The sequence below is a fragment of the Eucyclogobius newberryi genome, unplaced genomic scaffold (assembly GCF_026437365.1).
Source record: "Eucyclogobius newberryi isolate DKJ021-1_F unplaced genomic scaffold, fEucNew1.0.hap1 SCAF_6, whole genome shotgun sequence".
Taxonomy (NCBI): domain Eukaryota; kingdom Metazoa; phylum Chordata; class Actinopteri; order Gobiiformes; family Gobiidae; genus Eucyclogobius; species Eucyclogobius newberryi.
In genome coordinates, this window is record NW_027316278.1 from 19,198,299 (window position 1) to 19,218,681 (window position 20,383).

The 20,383-nt window shown below is 40.6% G+C and overlaps 1 protein-coding gene across 1 annotated transcript in view; it reads left to right on the plus strand.

The window, feature by feature from the left end:
- Window positions 1-3,664: 3,664 nt before the first annotated feature.
- Window positions 3,665-20,383, plus strand: part of vcana (versican a) — a 40,280-nt gene continuing 23,561 nt past the window's right edge. The window contains exons 1-5 of the mRNA XM_072433875.1: window positions 3,665-3,674; window positions 3,961-4,344; window positions 5,166-5,340; window positions 5,414-5,541; window positions 8,401-8,694. Of these exons, the coding sequence (XP_072289976.1) occupies window positions 3,665-3,674; window positions 3,961-4,344; window positions 5,166-5,340; window positions 5,414-5,541; window positions 8,401-8,694 (991 nt within the window). The remainder of the gene's footprint in view (window positions 3,675-3,960; window positions 4,345-5,165; window positions 5,341-5,413; window positions 5,542-8,400; window positions 8,695-20,383) is intronic.

Here is a 20,383-nt window from a genome sequence, read left to right on the forward strand (position 1 = left end):
TAAACTAAATGCAGCATGTTTTATGTTGGGATTCTGTGTCTGTTGCATAGGTATTTTCAGGGTCTCAGCCTGAAAAGTTTGGGTTAGATAATTCAAAGGATCGAGCTGAGTTGCAGAAACATAACTGTTTTATGCTGTCTGCGATGGCATGGTACCGGACGCAGGACGTCTTTATTGGTCATGTGATATGTGGTGTCTTGTGGGGCCCACACGGCGCCTCTCCAGGATCAAACACTTGCTAACTGACTGCATGAGTCAGTAATTTATAGGCACCAAAAAACAACTGCAGGTCGTCGTTATACATACAGTAGGGAGGTTTTACGTAGCAGTTTGTAACCTGCATCTCTGAACTTTTACTGACTTACTCAAAGGCGTAATGGATGATTTTTTTGCCCAAATCTGTGTCTCATTTCCTCGTGGCGTGGACTGCCGATTAGTCCTGCCAAGTACCAGTCATAGAACGCACGATTTGAGAACTCAGGCGGAAGGTGCGGACACACAAAAAAGCAAAGTGCGTTGGTTTATTAGCGCGACGGATCGCATCGCATCTCTCGTCTCCCATAGATTTCCGTCTCTTCTGAGTCAGCTCGAACTGTCTTTCTCTGTCTTTAGTTTTGTCCCGTACACTGAGGGAACTATATTATGATAGATCCATGCGCTTAGACACGGGGAAACGTGCTGCTCTCCTGGAGACGAGCGGCACGAGCCAGAACAAGGCTGCAGGTGAGCGGTAGGTGAGTTCTATGATTGATACGTGGCAGGACTAATCGACAGTCCATGCCACGAAGAAATGAGACTCAGATTTGGTGCCAAAAAATCGACCTTAAAGAAGATGAATTTTTAAAGCTTGTAACTTTAAACTAAATATCAATAATATGACTATCATGAGCAGTAAAAATATCAATAATAGTATTCTTTCACTTCCCTTTTCTTGTCCGCCACCTTCTTGTCTCCATGGAGATGTTACCGTTTTGCTCTGATCTATCCTACTCTATGGCATTAAACTATCTAATGCCATGGAGAAACCATCATGTCAAGTTACAGGTCGTTAATAAATGCAGGATAGGTAAGTGTAATACCATACAGTGGCATATACAGGCAGATCTTAAAGAGACCACCAGAAAAGTTACATAGTGCACCTTTAAATTAAAATAGTCACTGTATTGTTCAGGTTTAAACGGTCTCCTTGGCTTTTTCATGTATCATTTGTGCCACACTAATAGCATGAATTTCCAATCATGGCCTCCTGATTTTGGAATTAGCTAACCTCTGATTATACTCATTGTCATCTCCGAGGTTTCCCATCCTGTTATCCAGACGCCTCCGGTAAAACAGGGAAGAAGCAGTCTGGTAATCGGTGCTAGTGTTGAGATGATTACAATGCACACAGGTGAAGACACATGACTTTTACAAGGGCCCAGGGTTTTTTAGAAGTGTCCCTGTGTCATAAGCTGCTAACCCCTGCTTTAGGTGTCAGCTGGAATGAGCGGTCAGAGAGCACAGCCCATGATTTGCAACAATTAGTCTCGTCCAGTGCAAGTCTGTGACTGCTGTACCTTCACTAGGTCTGATTTAAAAGTGACCAACAAGTCAAACTTCTATCACTTACTATGAGATAGACTGTCCTTGAGACATTAGAGATTAGAGAAACATTCATTATTGTAACAAAATGCCAAGTGCTTGCATGGTTGGAAGACTACAGTGTTTCAAAAATTCTGATTTGGAGGAAGTATCATTGTCAGAAAACAGATTACAAATGCAGCTCCACACTGCCTCTGCCTCCCATTTTACACACTGACCCTCCACTTATATGATAATATAGATATCATCAGCAGCACTGGCAGAGCCTTAGAAAACCTGTCCTCTTGAGGCATGCAGCTGACACATTACCCACAATGAAGTAATTGGACCATACATTAGACTTATTATCATAATTTTTACATTACATTACAACATATTAAAGCCATGGTAACAGCCACTTATTTCACATTTCCCACTTTCTCTACTTAATCACTAGCCTACCTGTTCAGTTAATTTGGACTCTCTGATTGGCTGTGGTTGAACCCCAGCTGCAGAGTACTTTTCTCCCTCCCCCAGGTGTCCCCTTCACTTTTTGATGGGTGCGCTGCCCCTCCTCTCTAACCCTGACGAAATAACAGGGTGCCTTCAGACAAAATCCAACTTGTTGCTCTCCAGCACGTTGTCCCCTCTGTCTCAGTGCAGTCGGTCCTCCAGCCAGGAGCCACAGCCAGGAGCCACAGCCAGGAGCCTGTCACCGGACTATCAAATCAAGGGAAAGTGCGCGTCAGGAGGTGCGCTGGTGTTTCGGACCGGACAGTTGGATCTGTTTTACGCACTGGGACGTACTGGATATAGTTACAGCTAGGTCTCGTTTCATCTTATGGAATAAAACGGCTTTCATGGTGAGTAGGCTACTTTCTCCATTAATGAATTGAATTGAACTCGTCTTAAGTTACAATTAGGCTACACAAGTCTCTTCGTGTACGCATAAATACAGTTGGTCAATGTTGAAAAGTTGAAATAAATGCTTTTATTGATAGAAGTAAATGTAAATGTAGTTAGGTGGCTGATAGTGTAAGTTTAGCGAAGCCGGTGATGCCGCGCTGTCCTCACATAACCTTTAAGTGTCGGAGCAAAGGCGCATCTCCGCGCCACAGTTTGTCTGTTACTTCAGCCTTCTGAATACCTTATATTCATAAAGTGACTTCTGTACTATCCTGCTAGGCTTTTTGATCATTTGATAGGCCATAAGACGCTGAAGTCTCACCAACCAAATATTTGGTTGTCAACATCCACGATGAGTTTTTTCCCTGCGCGTCATTTTAACCAACTCACCTATGAACGACTTTGAAGGAGATTTCATTTCTAATTTGATATTTGAGGTCAAATTTGGGGGGAATAGAAGGCTATTTCCATGTATAGTTCACCCTCAGATATAGTCTATTATTTCTGATTAATACAGTGTTCTTTTTGATATTGTTAGTTTTAGTGCTTATACAGTCTGGCCCCTCTGTCTGTGCGGCACCCACAGCTCTAAGTGCTCCAGACATCATGCGCCAGAACTTATCATGTAATATTATAAAAGCCTATATGTTGTAGCCTAATAAAGTTGCCTGCTTTTACTTGCATTACTTGCAGCACTAATTATTGTTAGTCATTGACAGAAAATAAACTTTTGACAGAGTTCTTGTTTTATCTTGACAGATGTTACTAAATATAAAGCATATCCTGTGGTTATATTGCCTCTGTGAAGCTGCCTCTGCCACAGGTAAGTGTAAAAAACAACTATTACTTTTGTATCATGTGACTTGAAAAACTGATTTCTTGCTCCATTTGTGTGTCACACCTATCCCACTAGTGCCTGGGTGGCTCTCAGGCTATGATTGACACGTTGTGTGCTTGCAGGCTGTACAGCTGGCTCTTGACTAGATAAAGCCCTCTCTTGTAGCTCACACACCCCTGGGCACTGTCCCACTGCCGCTGCTGCATCTCCAGCAGAGTCCACATCTTTTCCCCCTCACCCATTGAGAACAAAAAATAACAATCTGATCTCGAATCACTTTCAGAGTATTTTTAGTATATTTCAGTGGTTACACAGTAAATTAAATCACTCAACAGTCCATATCTCACACGTTTTTCTAACATGAGGCGAAGTAAGTGTAACACGAAAATGATCTTGACCTTTCTATAAACATGTTGTGCATATGCAGTGTTAAATGGTTCCCACACCCAACGTTGTCAGGATGAGGTTTGACTTTCCATCAGCGTGTTTCAGGACATGATGCATGTTTTTTTTATTAGTCTGGGTGTATTTCACACACCCTGTCAACAAACGAACTCCTCTACTCTTGAATAAACAAATGTCTACTTATATAAAGAAATTAGTGATTTAACAGTGATGTAACAATTTGTGATATTCTTTTTTTTAATACCTTACAGCTACCAACGCTCTATCCATAATCAGGCCCGTCCAAGGCTTGCTCTCAGGAAAGGTGACGCTTCCCTGCTTCTTTTCCACAATCCCAACCTCAGCCCCAATCATCAGTCCAAATGAAACAATCATTTATAACAGAGATTATCTGCGTATCAAATGGACCAGAATAGATTCATATTCCGAATCCACTGTGCTAGTGGCACAAAATGGGGTTATCAAGATTGGCTCCAGCTATCGCAACCGGGTGTCAGTGCCCAGTCACCCTGAGGACGTTGGTGATGCCTCTTTGACAATGGTGAAACTACTTGCCAGTGATGCCGGCACATATCGATGTGAGGTCATGAATGGCATCGAGGACACGCGGGACACCGTTAACCTGGATGTCAGCGGTGAGAGCTTTTATTATTCTTCATGTGGCTCTCTCTACATGGGAGGTTTCAAGCTTGTTGAGTAGTATTGAAACACAGTACAGATGGTGATAGAAAAGTAAACATGAGCCCAGGATGCCCCTTCATTACCTAGTAGTTACATACAATAATCACACATTTTGTTTATTTTTTGAGCCAATCAACAAATTTCACTTTGTAAAGAATTTTATCTTACTCTTGTGCTGTCTAACCTTGTGCATTAAAATAAGTCCGTGCTCAAAATGATATGATAGTGCAGCACTATTCCAGAGTTACAAATTATACAGTTTTTTTCTGGTTATTATAAAGCTTTAACTAGTGTAATTACAGTCTAAGATACAAGCTGCTTTGACAGAGACAGTGTTCTGGGAGATGTAACTCATGTATGGGATGTAGAAAACGTAAGCAGGGTGGGGAACTCTGAAATACTTTTGGTTTACACTAGTTAACACTGCAAAACGGCTTTCCAAATATCTGCAAGTTAATTAGGTCTATAAATCATAGGTTTTACGTCAATTTAGTGTCCACAAATATGGGGATTTCAGTGGAATGGAATCAGCTGCACTTATCTTATTCGTTTGTGGTAAGTGCTGAGTATGTCACTTGTCCTTTTGTTTATTGCAAAGTTTCCTTTCCAAAGAGGCTGAGAGTGACAATTATTTCATGAATGATGTGTGCTTTATGGGACGTTCATGGTAATTTACAGCACTGAAAAAAATGAATGAGTTCCAGACTTTTTAGAACACAAACCCTCTTATTTAATTTTCAAAAGTGTATTCATTTATTTATTCATCTTTTGCTAGGTGTCGTCTTTCACTACCGTGCGAGCACAAGCAGGTACACTCTAGACTACCCGAAAGCTATTCAAGCCTGTCAGGACGTTGGGGCCTCCATTGCCACATATGAACAGCTAAAAGCAGCCTATGAGGACGGCTTTGATCAGTGTGATGCTGGATGGATTGCTGACCAGACCGTAAGGTTTGTCAAATCGATTATCACAAATATCATCATAATTATGTATACACTTAATCTAATGGTCCATTTTATTTAGATACCCAATTACACAACCAAGAAAGGGCTGCTATGGAAACCTCAAATCTAAACCTGGCGTGAGGACGTATGGGCTGCGTAAGCCATCGGACAGATACGATGTCTACTGTTATGTCGACAAACTCGATGGTAAGTTAATCACAAATCACTACTCTCAAATACAAAAAAAAAGCCAAAAATGTACAATGTTCAATTAAAATTCTCTGTAGATATATCTATTGTTCACAGTACAGTAACTGTTACAGAGCACAAAGACAAATATTCTGAACTATGGCATTTGAACAGATGTCTGCTCTGGTGTCAACCAGAGAGCATCACCACTCCCTTTAGTCACTGGAGATATATCTCAACTTCTTTGAATTAGGGAGGGAGTTATCCTGCACTCTGTCTGGATTAAAAAAGGAACTACAATCACAGCTGAACCTGTGCTGCCAGTGCCTTAACCTGCAGATAGAGGACATCTTTTTCTCCTTCTCAGTATGTGGTCAGGCCTCATGTGGAGCTCCTGACCCTCACTGTGCTGCAGAGGCTGCACTTAAACTGGTTCATGATTGGCTGCATGTGTTGTTGTTTTGGTAGAAAGAATTCTGATCAGAGAGACCCCATGTTCATGTTCTGAAAGGGCATGAACCGTGTGAGTGCTCGAGGGGGCAGGGGGTGGTAAATATGAGCTACCAATGTCAGCCCTAAAGCTCAACATCCCACTGAAGCTTCATTCATATTTAGTGCAGCACTATTACCATACACACAGAAAGTTTCAAATATTCACAAGCCATATTTCAGTAGTTAGAAGATTTCTTTGAGTCCACTATGTTTGACCTGTTTAATCATTTGCATTTGCTGCATAACTCACAGCAGGGATTTCTACACATTTCCTTTGAAGTTTACATTTATCTACATTAGTGACATGTTTGGCATGAAACGCTTAGGACAGTCCAGAGCGTAATGAGCGGGACAAGGTAAAACATCCCGTCTGTGTTGCTAAACTGAAGTTAAATGGCCTCTGACAGGTTGGACTACTCAATGAACCAAAATGCAGTTAAGATTAATATATTTTTACATCTTTAAAAAAAAATTATCAAAGAATTGCATTTTTTTTACGTTTAGAATTTCACTTCCTGTTTGTAATTCATGATATCACACTAGGAAATTACCCAGCAAAGACTGGGCTAAAACAAATAAACAAATTATTTTACAAATACAAATACATGACAGCACCTTTATTTTGTTATATCAATGTTTAGAGAGTCAAAAAAAAAAGTTTCCTTTGTGTAAATTATGTATAAACTTTGACTGGTTATTTTCTACAGATTTTTCAACATTTTCTCCACAAATACCTACTTGATTGGTGTAAAAATATAGTTTACAGGTATAAATAAAATCATAGGCACTTCAAATTAATTAGAAAGTCACAGTCTATCCCAGGCTTGATTATTTGCTGAATTGTACACAAACAAATAAGAACAAGGTTTGACATTTTTACAGTGTGTAACCTGGACAGTTTTTATTTCAAATAATTATTAAGATAGTTATCAGTTTAAGTATTAAGGCATTCCTTTCTACTTTACACAGTTAACACTCACTGCTAAGTTGCTAAAGTACAAGCTCCCACAACGCTCCACACTTGTTGGACGCGCGCAGAGAAATGGGATGTGAAGTGCAGATCAAAACATTCTAAAGAACTGGGATGCCCTGCGCAGATCCTCGTTGATGAATGCATATTTGACATGCACAAGAGTATTAGAACAGGACCAGAAGTGACCTGTCCCTCTTGTTCCACTTATTATTGAGAATGTTCCACTTTTTTCTCCGACAAAAATACATCTGGCTTTTACTGGCTTTTTGGGTCTTGATATATTAGCACCTATTGCTAATACAATGTCTCTCTGTGCGTTACGATTTAAAAAAAAAAACCTACAGTCATATGTTATTATTGCAGTTATTATACATGACCTTAAATTCATAGAGTACGTTCTTCAATGTCCCACCACATTAAACTACTTTTCCCTCTTTTTCTACCATTCGAGGTGGTCACCTTAGGCGAGGCTCACTCTGCTTTCTGATGATAATTGTCTTGACAACCAAAACATCAAATGACAACACATACAACTTGGCCATCATATCCATGTTTCTAATGTAATCAAGAATAAATCCACATAACTAAATCCATATTTGACTTGAACATGTGGGGACATAATAGACGTGACCAATATATTATATTGGTCACGTCTATGAAATTTGAAATAAAAAAAACAAAATACCCTACAATTTACATACTTAATTTGCACACCCAGATTTAAGAATCATAACTCATTATTTACTGTATTTACTGTGTTATTTTTATGATCTGTTTTTTATATTATTTTGCTATTATACTGTGTAAGACTGTAGGATGCCCCAGACCGATAATTGGAACAGAAGTTTTCATGTAAAAAGGTCCACAGCTGTTGTAGAGCAATATTTGCCCTTTGTAGTGACACAGCAATTTTAATTTAAGCGGGAAATGGGGAAGAAATTATATTTGGGATCCATTTGTTAATCTCAGCGCCAGGGTAAATTATGGAATTAAAAATACAGCATGGGATTTTGAACAGTTACACCCTGACCAACTCAAAACATGCTGTCATAATTTCATCACACAGGATTGTTTCGATCAGTTGTTGTCTCTGTTTTTGCAAGCATAATACAGAGATGAATGTTATGTTTTAGAGTAGTATTAGATTCACATCACAGCTGTTCTGGACAAAGAACCATGGCACATTCTAATGGACCAACCAGTCTGGAGCACTAATATACATTGCCAATGTATATAAGTGCTCCAGACAGTCCTCACAATCATTTTATGAAAAGATTTGTAATGTGCACACTGAAATGTGGGAGTTAGTTTTTCAGGCCTTTTGAAACCTTAAATGACCCTTTAAAGGATACCATTTAATTGATTTAGTTTTATTGCCGATGAATTGATCAATTGTTGTTGTTTATACTTAGGTGAAGTGTTCTATGCCCCTGTGACAAAGAAGATGACTTTAGAGGAAGCCAAAGAAGAGTGTAATCAGAGAAACTCTGTTCTTGCAAGTCCTGGGCAGCTCCACGCTGCATGGCGACAAGGCCTTGACCAATGTGACTATGGCTGGCTATCTGATGGCAGTGCACGATACCCTGTTTCTGTGCCCAGAATACAGTGCGGTGGAGGCCTACTTGGTGTTAGAACCATGTATCGCCATAGAAACCAAACAGGTTTCCCAGGCGTAAATACAAGGCTTGGAGCATACTGTTTTAAAGGTAAGCCTATTTTTTTTTCTTTATCATGCTTATAATTTGCACAGTTATTTCTGAAATAACACATGTATGTTTGACGTGAATTGGGAGTTAGAAAACTCTTTCAGTCCTGAACTGTGGAGAACTATGATCTCATCTCATTTTCTCCTCCACCCTTTGATTTTTTTTTCTTCTCTGCTCCATTTGTACAAAAATCCAAATAATTCCAACATTTAAATGTTGAGAGAAAAAGAATCCCTGTCTTTTGGCATGCTTGATTTAAGATTGCAAAGTCTGTACATCCTTGCTTAATGCACATTCATCTGAATAGGCTAATTAAAACACACCTGTGGTGTTACTATCTCGTTCTTTTCACTTCCCTTTCTCCTCTAATTTCCGCTGTCGTGTTTGCCCTCTGTCATTCTCACTTGTACTTATCAGACCAGACGTTTGGATAATGGCCATAGCTACTGCTGGACTTCTAAATTCAGTCATCCTTAGTGACCCCTGACCTGCTCTTTCCATCTTTACAAATGAGGGACTGAGTAGATAAGCCCCAGCATTTACTGCCCCAAGCCATGCTCAATCTCACTGTGATAAGTCTCCACGGAGTTCAGAGGGCACACAAACCAGCAAACCTCACCTCCTGCTTTGTGTATCCCATGTCAGCTCTTCAACTGGTGTTGTATTTAAACACATAGCATAGCACTATGCCCTTCTTTAAGTTTCTGCTTTCCCACACCAAAATGCATCTTAACAGGATTGTCCCACAAGAACACAGGACATGTTGTTAATGGTAAACTACCTACTTTTTCCTGTGCGCAATGAGTATCAAAAAGACGTTCAAAATAATTCAGATTTAAGTGTGACTATTTTCTGTTTATTTTACGGGTGAATGTAGAAGTGTGTATGTATGTATGTATATGTATATGTATATGTATATGTATATGTATATGTATATGTATATGTATATGTATATGTATATGTATATATATATATATATATATATATATATATATATATATATATATATATATATATATATATATATATATATATATATATATATATATATATATATATATATATATATATATATATATATATATATATATATATATATATATATATATATATATATATATATATATATATATATATATATATTCATCTTTAAAGCAAGTTGGCTTTTCTTACCTACAGCAGCTGGCATGTTGTTATTTGAAAGCAGTAGAAACATTTAGTGAGATGTTCAGAACCGCTAAACCAGCCGTCATCTTATGTGTTTGTTATATTGCACTCAGTGGTAGAGTGCTCGTCTTCTGATCCAAAGGTCGGCGGTTCGACTCCCCGCTCAGTCAGAGCGGTCAGATCCACTGGCCCGCAGGTTGGCGGTGCGATCGCAGCTGCCTCATGTGAATACTGCCGTTGTGTCCTTGGGCAAGACACTTAACCCAACTTGCCCCCCAGTGTCTGCGTATATCTGGGGTGTGAATGTGTGTGTGAATGGGTGACTGGTTCCTTGATGTAAAGCGCTTTGAGTACCTTGACGGTAGAAAAGCGCTATATAAATGTGACCATTTTTATTTACCATTTACAAGTTTAAAAGTTACCATAGTGCTGCGTTCATCACAGCAGGGTAACAAATAGGTAGATTTTGATAATATGTATTTAGATAATAATATGTACAAATATGTAATCATACTGTTATAATGAGATATTAAAAAAATATATTAATATTTTGGTTTATAAGTTTATCTTAGACATCGTTTTGAATGTTTAAAGCCGCCCAGTTCAGTCTAATGAAATTGTATTTAATATAGTATAGTATAGTATAGTATAGTATAGTATAGTATAAATACTTAAAGTGTTTTTTAAATGTTTTTGAGGAGGTGAACATTATTTTTTATGTTTATGATGATTTATTTGCTATTTTTACAGGATGGAGTGAAACTATAAATCAAACTTCACTTGTCGATGTCTTCATTGCGGCACCCAGTACCACTGCCAGCACCTCAATCCCTCTATTGGAGGCAAGTACCACCACCGTGACCACCACAGAAGAAACACCTTCCCCTGAGAGCTCAGTTCCACCGTCTATGTTTTCGACCAGTATGGCCCCGGCCCGTCCCACTCCCACAGAACAAGAAGAGTTATTCACCACATCTGCCCCCACCATAAGAGACGAGTATGAGGAGGCGACTGAGACATTGACAGAGAGTTTTACAGATTTTGATATTGACGAGTTTACAGAGGTAATCTTTGTGGACTCTGTTCCTCGCGGTGACGTATTCCCTGAAACTTCACACACTACAGACATCACAGAGCCTGTGTCTGATCTGGATGACCACTCAGTGATCGAAATAAGCACATTGCAACCTGATGTCCTCTTGCCAGATGATTCACATAATACTGAACCCATGTCTGCTGAGGGCACATTAGACAAAGCTATTCCGGCTAATAGCACAGATCTGACCTCTGACCCTGCAAACATAACATCATCAGCCGAAGTGACAAGTGAGATGATCGAAACGTCTTCTTCATCTTCTGAAGTTCCTTTGACAACCACTGTTTCCTTTGATGAGAATGAAAATCCTCCTATTCTGGACCCCTTCCACATAATAACAACTACATCATCACAAAGAATTCCTTCCACTGAGTCTACAACTTTGCCTATAACGTCTGATAGTAGAATTCCTGTTGCTGATGAATCCACAACCTCTACAGAGACGTATTCTGCCCAGGTAACCCAGACAACATCCCCACCTTTCCTGGTCAGTCAAGAGTCATCAAGCCAAGTCACATTTGGCCTGCACCAGACACACTCAGGTAAGGCGATACACAATATTTTGTTCTAAATGTTTTCCCTCCTTAAGTTCTTTTTCATATTGACAATTGATGTAATGTAATTGGTTTGGAAAGTATCCTAATTTCTCATAATTCTGAAACCCATGGATCAAAATGAAATTATATTTACGAGTTACATATGGTTTCAACACATTGCGAATAGTGACGGGGTGAATTGTCAGCCGTTCTTACTGCTCTGCAATAAATGTAAATCTATTACTGAATGATAATAGTAATAATATTTATTGTAAATTTGTTGTTACCTGATACAATATGTTGTGTGGTGTATGGTCAACTAGGACAGTTACTTTAGTTCCCAGGACATGTTTAGGTTGTTAACAGGTGTCTTAATTCTAGAGGCAAGCATTTACAGGTGTTCCAGTTCACAACCCATAATCTATGAGGTCCCAATTTGTGGGTAAGGGAAGGAGTGGTGAGAGCTACACAGAGAAGAAAGAACGTGTTAGACTTGACTACTGTTTACTACTATTTTAAAGTTTGCCTCGAATACAACCTTTATTATGCGTTTTAAACAGAATTGTTTTTTTCATGTTACGAGAAATGTCAAATTAAGTATTAGTTATAATATGTATTTTTTCTGTGTGCTATCATGTTGGTTTATCTCTTTTTCAGATGTATTTGATCAACCACATTCCCACACTATACCAATTGTGTCTGATCATCGCACACCCTCTATAGCCGATGGTGAGCCTGTTATGGATAGTCAAGAACCAGAGTTTATGTCCCCAGTTGCCGTGTCTAATACTGAAAATATAATCTTTATAAATGACACCTATGAGATTACCCTGGAACCTACATCAGAAAACGAGGAAGCCAAAGGTACACAAATAGTGACCAATGTTACCCCTCTAGGAACATTATCTACCAGGATTGATTTTAGTTGGACTGACGCTATTGTTGAAAGATCCACTGTATCAGCACAGCAATCAACAGAAGTTTATGATTCGCATTCATCACCATTTGTTGAACCAACTACCTCCTTTAAATCGAACGAGCCAATCACAGAAGGGCACACACAATTGTACACTACATCTAGTTCACTGAAATCTACTCTCGCGGCTGACACAGAGGCATTGAGTGATGTTACTGCAACCTCTCCTGATTCTGTTTCCACAACAGCAACTGAATTACTGGTTTCCACATCTCCAGTGGTGATGATGGATAAGGAAACTACCACTGTCATTGCCACATCTTTAAAAGACAAGGTAGATGTGTCCTCTGAGTCTTCGGTAGTGGAGTTTTCTACAGCCAGAGCTGACAGTACAATAGCCCTGAAAGTCACACCTGGCCCCAGAGCTGCAGAGGAAATTAAAATAGCTACTCCACAGACTCTCTACACATCTTCTGAGAGTATTACAAAACAGTCGCTAACTACTGACTCTTCCAAAACTACTCAGAATGTAATGGAAGAGATAAAAACAAGTGTAAAAACCACAATATCTGCAAATTTTTCAAAACAGTTCACAGTATCCACAGAGCAATGGCTGTCTATGAAACCTAACTTATCTGGTATACTAGAAAGTACATCATCCAGCCATTCATTACATGCTGGAGTCACTCCTACTGCTATTAGCCACTCAATAGCTAAAATAACATCTACTGAAACAGCGACTTCATTACAGCCTACAGTCACTCCCGTGTCTTCACTGTACAGCACTGAGAAACCGACACCATCTTCTGAAGAAACTGATACTGGTACCAAAAGTGAACAAACTTTGGCATCTGTAGCTTCTACTATCACTTCATCAGAAGTATCTGGATCAGGAGACTCAACTCCCGATATGTTTTCGTCAAGGCCAACTATTTCTGTTGGGATTACTTCTCCATCGTCATCAAAGGACTCTACAGTAAAATCAACAACAGATTCAGCCGTAACACGAGAATCGGAACCCACGTTTACAATTGCTGAGGATTCTGCCACTACAGGTTCTTTTGACTCCTCTTCAGTAACAGACAATGAGACTTCCAGCCAGTCAACAAGTGAAACATCAAGCAAAAGCTCAATAACTCCCACAGGTTCATCTTTGTTTAGTACTGAAAAATCTACGTTTTCCCCCACTAGTAAACATGTTGATGTGTCATATCAAGCTTCAGTCTCTACTATTTTACCTGATACATTTTCCTCGACATCATATACTCAAGTGCCAAAAAGTTCCCCTAAGTCTGGAGTTACTGTGTCTCCAAGGACCGAAACAGTTCACTCATCTACGTTTGATACTGCCGATGGTTCAAGTAAAACTACAATGTTTTTGTCCACACTTCAACCTGATAGCACAAGCGATATTTCCAGCAAAGGCACTGCGTCTCCAACTAGTTCAGTGGTCATGAGTTCTGAGAAGACATCTGTGTTTCCAACTGTTAGTGTCACTACAGGTGAGACCACCAAATCCACAATCACCGTTGACACAAGTGAGGATTTTTCTAGGGAGTCTGATGGGACTGTATCCTTCAGTGCGGCCTCCGTTAAAACTTCCACTCTTACAGATGACATTTCCAAACAAACTTCAATGGTAGAATCCCTCCCACCTTCAAGCGGCACAACATTATTTCCTGAAGGAACGTCATTTCTCAGCGGTATGACGCCAGAGGGTTCAGGAGAGAGTACTGATGACTTAACAAAAGAGTCACTGCTGACTGCATCTACAACTCCAGGCTTGTTCACATCCACAGCTGCAGGAATTTCCACTGGAGCTATTAGCCGCTCAATAGCAAAAATAACATCTACTGAAACAGCGACTTCATTACAGCCTACAGTCACTCCCGTGTCTTCACTGTACAGCACTGAGAAACCGACACCATCTTCTGAAGAAACTGATACTGGTACCAAAAGTGAACAATTTTTGGCATCTGTAGCTTCTACTATCACTTCATCAGAAGTATCTGGATCAGGAGACTCAACTCCCGATATGTTTTCGTCGAGGCCAACTATTTCTGTTGGGATTACTTCTCCATCGTCATCAAAGGACTCTACAGTAAAATCAACAACAGATTCAGCCGTAACACGAGAATCGGAACCCACGTTTACAATTGCTGAGGATTCTGCCACTACAGGTTCTTTTGACTCCTCTTCAGTAACAGACAATGAGACTTCCAGCCAGTCAACAAGTGAAACATCAAGCAAAAGCTCAATAACTCCCACAGGTTCATCTTTGTTTAGTACTGAAAAATCTACGTTTTCCCCCACTAGTAAACATGATGATGTGTCACATCAAGCTTCAGTCTCTACTATTTTACCTGATACATTTTCCTCGACATCATATACTCAAGTGCCAAAAAGTTCCCCTAAGTCTGGAGTTACTGTGTCTCCAAGGACCGAAACAGTTCACTCATCTACGTTTGATACTGCCGATGGTTCAAGTAAAACTACAATGTTTTTGTCCACACTTCAACCTGATAGCACAAGCGATATTTCCAGCAAAGGCACTGCGTCTCCAACTAGTTCAGTGGTCATGAGTTCTGAGAAGACATCAGTGTTTCCAACTGTTAGTGTCACTACAGGTGAGACCACCAAATCCACAATCACCGTTGACACAAGTGAGGATTTTTCTAGGGAGTCTGATGGGACTGTATCCTTCAGTGCGGCCTCCGTTAAAACTTCCACTCTTACAGATGACATTTCCAAACAAACTTCAATGGTAGAATCCCTCCCACCTTCAAGCGGCACAACATTATTTCCTGAAGGAACGTCATTTCTCAGCGGTATGACGCCAGAGGGTTCAGGAGAGAGTACTGATGACTTAACAAAAGAGTCACTGCTGACTGCATCTACAACTCCAGGCTTGTTCACATCCACAGCTGCAGGAATTTCCACTGGAGCTATTAGCCACTCAATAGCAAAAATAACATCTACTGAAACAGCGACTTCATCACAGCCTACAGTCACTCCCGTGTCTTCACTGTACAGCACTGAGAAACCGACACCATCTTCTGAAGAAACTGATACTGGTACCAAAAGTGAACAAACTTTGGCATCTGTAGCTTCTACTATCACTTCATCAGAAGTATCTGGATCAGGAGACTCAACTCCCGATATGTTTTCGTCAAGGCCAACTATTTCTGTTGGGATTACTTCTCCATCGTCATCAAAGGACTCTGCAGTAAAATCAACAACAGATTCAGCCGTAACACAAGAATCGGAACCCACGTTTACAATTGCTGAGGATTCTGCCACTACAGGTTCTTTTGACTCTTCTTCAGTAACAGACAATGAGACTTCCAGCCAGTCAACAAGTGAAGCATCAAGCAAAAGCTCAATAACTCCCACAGGTTCATCTTTGTTTAGTACTGAAAAATCTACGTTTTCCCCCACTAGTAAACATGTTGATGTGTCACATCAAGCTTCAGTCTCTACTATTTTACCTGATACATTTTCCTCGACATCATATACTCAAGTGCCAAAAAGTTCCCCTAAGTCTGGAGTTACTGTGTCTCCAAGGACCGAAACAGTTCACTCATCTACGTTTGATACTGCCGATGGTTCAAGTAAAACTACAATGTTTTTGTCCACACTTCAACCTGATAGCACAAGCGATATTTCCAGCAAAGGCACTGCGTCTCCAACTAGTTCAGTGGTCATGAGTTCTGAGAAGACATCAGTGTTTCCAACTGTTAGTGTCACTACAGGTGAGACCACCAAATCCACAATCACCGTTGACACAAGTGAGGATTTTTCTAGGGAGTCTGATGGGACTGTATCCTTCAGTGCGGCCTCCGTTAAAACTTCCACTCTTACAGATGACATTTCCAAACAAACTTCAATGGTAGAATCCCTCCCACCTTCAAGCGGCACAACATTATTTCCTGAAGGAACGTCATTTCTCAGCGATATGACGCCAGAGGGTTCAGGAGAGAGTACTGATGACTTAACAAAAGAGTCACTGCTGACTGCATCTACAACTCCAGGCTTGTTCACATCCACAGCTGCAGGAATTTCCACTGGAGCTATTAGCCACTCAATAGCAAAAATAACATCTACTGAAACAGCGACTTCATCACAGCCTACAGTCACTCCCGTGTCTTCACTGTACAGCACTGAGAAACCGACACCATCTTCTGAAGAAACTGATACTGGTACCAAAAGTGAACAAACTTTGGCATCTGTAGCTTCTACTATCACTTCATCAGAAGTATCTGGATCAGGAGACTCAACTCCCGATATGTTTTCGTCAAGGCCAACTATTTCTGTTGGGATTACTTCTCCATCGTCATCAAAGGACTCTGCAGTAAAATCAACAACAGATTCAGCCGTAACACAAGAATCGGAACCCACGTTTACAATTGCTGAGGATTCTGCCACTACAGGTTCTTTTGACTCTTCTTCAGTAACAGACAATGAGACTTCCAGCCAGTCAACAAGTGAAACATCAAGCAAAAGCTCAATAACTCCCACAGGTTCATCTTTGTTTAGTACTGAAAAATCTACGTTTTCCCCCACTAGTAAACATGTTGATGTGTCACATCAAGCTTCAGTCTCTACTATTTTACCTGATACATTTTCCTCGACATCATATACTCAAGTGCCAAAAAGTTCCCCTAAGTCTGGAGTTACTGTGTCTCCAAGGACCGAAACAGTTCACTCATCTACGTTTGATACTGCCGATGGTTCAAGTAAAACTACAATGTTTTTGTCCACACTTCAACCTGATAGCACAAGCGATATTTCCAGCAAAGGCACTGCGTCTCCAACTAGTTCAGTGGTCATGAGTTCTGAGAAGACATCAGTGTTTCCAACTGTTAGTGTCACTACAGGTGAGACCACTAAATCCACAATCACCGTTGACACAAGTGAGGATTTTTCTAGGGAGTCTGATGGGACTGTATCCTTCAGTGCGGCCTCCGTTAAAACTTCCACTCTTACAGATGACATTTCCAAACAAACTTCAATGGTAGAATCCCTCCCACCTTCAAGCGGCACAACATTATTTCCTGAAGGAACGTCATTTCTCAGCGGTATGACGCCAGAGGGTTCAGGAGAGAGTACTGATGACTTAACAAAAGAGTCACTGCTGACTGCATCTACAACTCCAGGCTTGTTCACATCCACAGCTGCAGGGATTTCCACTGGAGCCATTAGCCACTCAATAGCAAAAATAACATCTACTGAAACAGCAACTTCATTACAGCCTACAGTCACTCCCGTGTCTTCACTGTACAGCACTGAGAAACCGACACCATCTTCTGAAGAAACTGATACTGGTACCAAAAGTGAACAAACTTTGGCATCTGTAGCTTCTACTATCACTTCATCAGAAGTATCTGGATCAGGAGACTCAACTCCCGATATGTTTTCGTCAAGGCCAACTATTTCTGTTGGGATTACTTCTCCATCGTCATCAAAGGACTCTACAGTAAAATCAACAACAGATTCAGCCGTAACACGAGAATCGGAACCCACGTTTACAATTGCTGAGGATTCTGCCACTACAGGTTCTTTTGACTCCTCTTCAGTAACAGACAATGAGACTTCCAGCCAGTCAACAAGTGAAACATCAAGCAAAAGCTCAATAACTCCCACAGGTTCATCTTTGTTTAGTACTGAAAAATCTACGTTTTCCCCCACTAGTAAACATGTTGATGTGTCACATCAAGCTTCAGTCTCTACTATTTTACCTGATACATTTTCCTCGACATCATATACTCAAGTGCCAAAAAGTTCCCCTAAGTCTGGAGTTACTGTGTCTCCAAGGACCGAAACAGTTCACTCATCTACGTTTGATACTGCCGATGGTTCAAGTAAAACTACAATGTTTTTGTCCACACTTCAACCTGATAGCACAAGCGATATTTCCAGCAAAGGCACTGCGTCTCCAACTAGTTCAGTGGTCATGAGTTCTGAGAAGACATCAGTGTTTCCAACTGTTAGTGTCACTACAGGTGAGACCACCAAATCCACAATCACCGTTGACACAAGTGAGGATTTTTCTAGGGAGTCTGATGGGACTGTATCCTTCAGTGCGGCCTCCGTTAAAACTTCCACTCTTACAGATGACATTTCCAAACAAACTTCAATGGTAGAATCCCTCCCACCTTCAAGCGGCACAACATTATTTCCTGAAGGAACGTCATTTCTCAGCGGTATGACGCCAGAGGGTTCAGGAGAGAGTACTGATGACTTAACAAAAGAGTCACTGCTGACTGCATCTACAACTCCAGGCTTGTTCACATCCACAGCTGCAGGAATTTCCACTGGAGCCATTAGCCACTCAATAGCAAAAATAACATCTACTGAAACAGCAACTTCATTACAGCCTACAGTCACTCCCGTGTCTTCACTGTACAGCACTGAGAAACCGACACCATCTTCTGAAGAAACTGATACTGGTACCAAAAGTGAACAAACTTTGGCATCTGTAGCTTCTACTATCACTTCATCAGAAGTATCTGGATCAGGAGACTCAACTCCCGATATGTTTTCGTCAAGGCCAACTATTTCTGTTGGGATTACTTCTCCATCGTCATCAAAGGACTCTACAGTAAAATCAACAACAGATTCAGCCGTAACACGAGAATCGGAACCCACGTTTACAATTGCTGAGGATTCTGCCACTACAGGTTCTTTTGACTCCTCTTCAGTAACAGACAATGAGACTTCCAGCCAGTCAACAAGTGAAACATCAAGCAAAAGCTCAATAACTCCCACAGGTTCATCTTTGTTTAGTACTGAAAAATCTACGTTTTCCCCCACTAGTAAACATGTTGATGTGTCACATCAAGCTTCAGTCTCTACTATTTTACCTGATACATTTTCCTCGACATCATATACTCAAGTGTCAAAAAGTTCCCCTAAGTCTGGAGTTACTGTGTCTCCAAGGACCGAAACAGTTCACTCATCTACGTTTGATACTGCCGATGGTTCAAGTAAAACTACAATGTTTTTGTCCACACTTCAACCTGATAGCACAAGCGATATTTCCAGCAAAGGCACTGCGTCTCCAACTAGTTCAGTGGTCATGAGTTCTGAGAAGACATCAGTGTTTCCAACTGTTAGTGTCACTACAGGTGAGACCACCAAATCCACAATCACCGTTGACACAAGTGAGGATTTTTCTAGGGAGTCTGATGGGACTGTATCCTTCAGTGCGGCCTCCGTTAAAACTTCCACTCTTACAGATGACATTTCCAAACAAACTTCAATGGTAGAATCCCTCCCACCTTCAAGCGGCACAACATTATTTCCTGAAGGAACGTCATTTCTCAGCGGTATGACGCCAGAGGGTTCAGGAGAGAGTACTGATGACTTAACAAAAGAGTCACTGCTGACTGCATCTACAACTCCAGGCTTGTTCACATCCACAGCTGCAGGAATTTCCACTGGAGCTATTAGCCACTCAATAGCAAAAATAACATCTACTGAAACAGCGACTTCATCACAGCCTACAGTCACTCCCGTGTCTTCACTGTACAGCACTGAGAAACCGACACCATCTTCTGAAGAAACTGATACTGGTACCAAAAGTGAACAAACTTTGGCATCTGTAGCTTCTACTATCACTTCATCAGAAGTATCTGGATCAGGAGACTCAACTCCCGATATGTTTTCGTCAAGGCCAACTATTTCTGTTGGGATTACTTCTCCATCGTCATCAAAGGACTCTGCAGTAAAATCAACAACAGATTCAGCCGTAACACAAGAATCGGAACCCACGTTTACAATTGCTGAGGATTCTGCCACTACAGGTTCTTTTGACTCTTCTTCAGTAACAGACAATGAGACTTCCAGCCAGTCAACAAGTGAAGCATCAAGCAAAAGCTCAATAACTCCCACAGGTTCATCTTTGTTTAGTACTGAAAAATCTACGTTTTCCCCCACTAGTAAACATGTTGATGTGTCACATCAAGCTTCAGT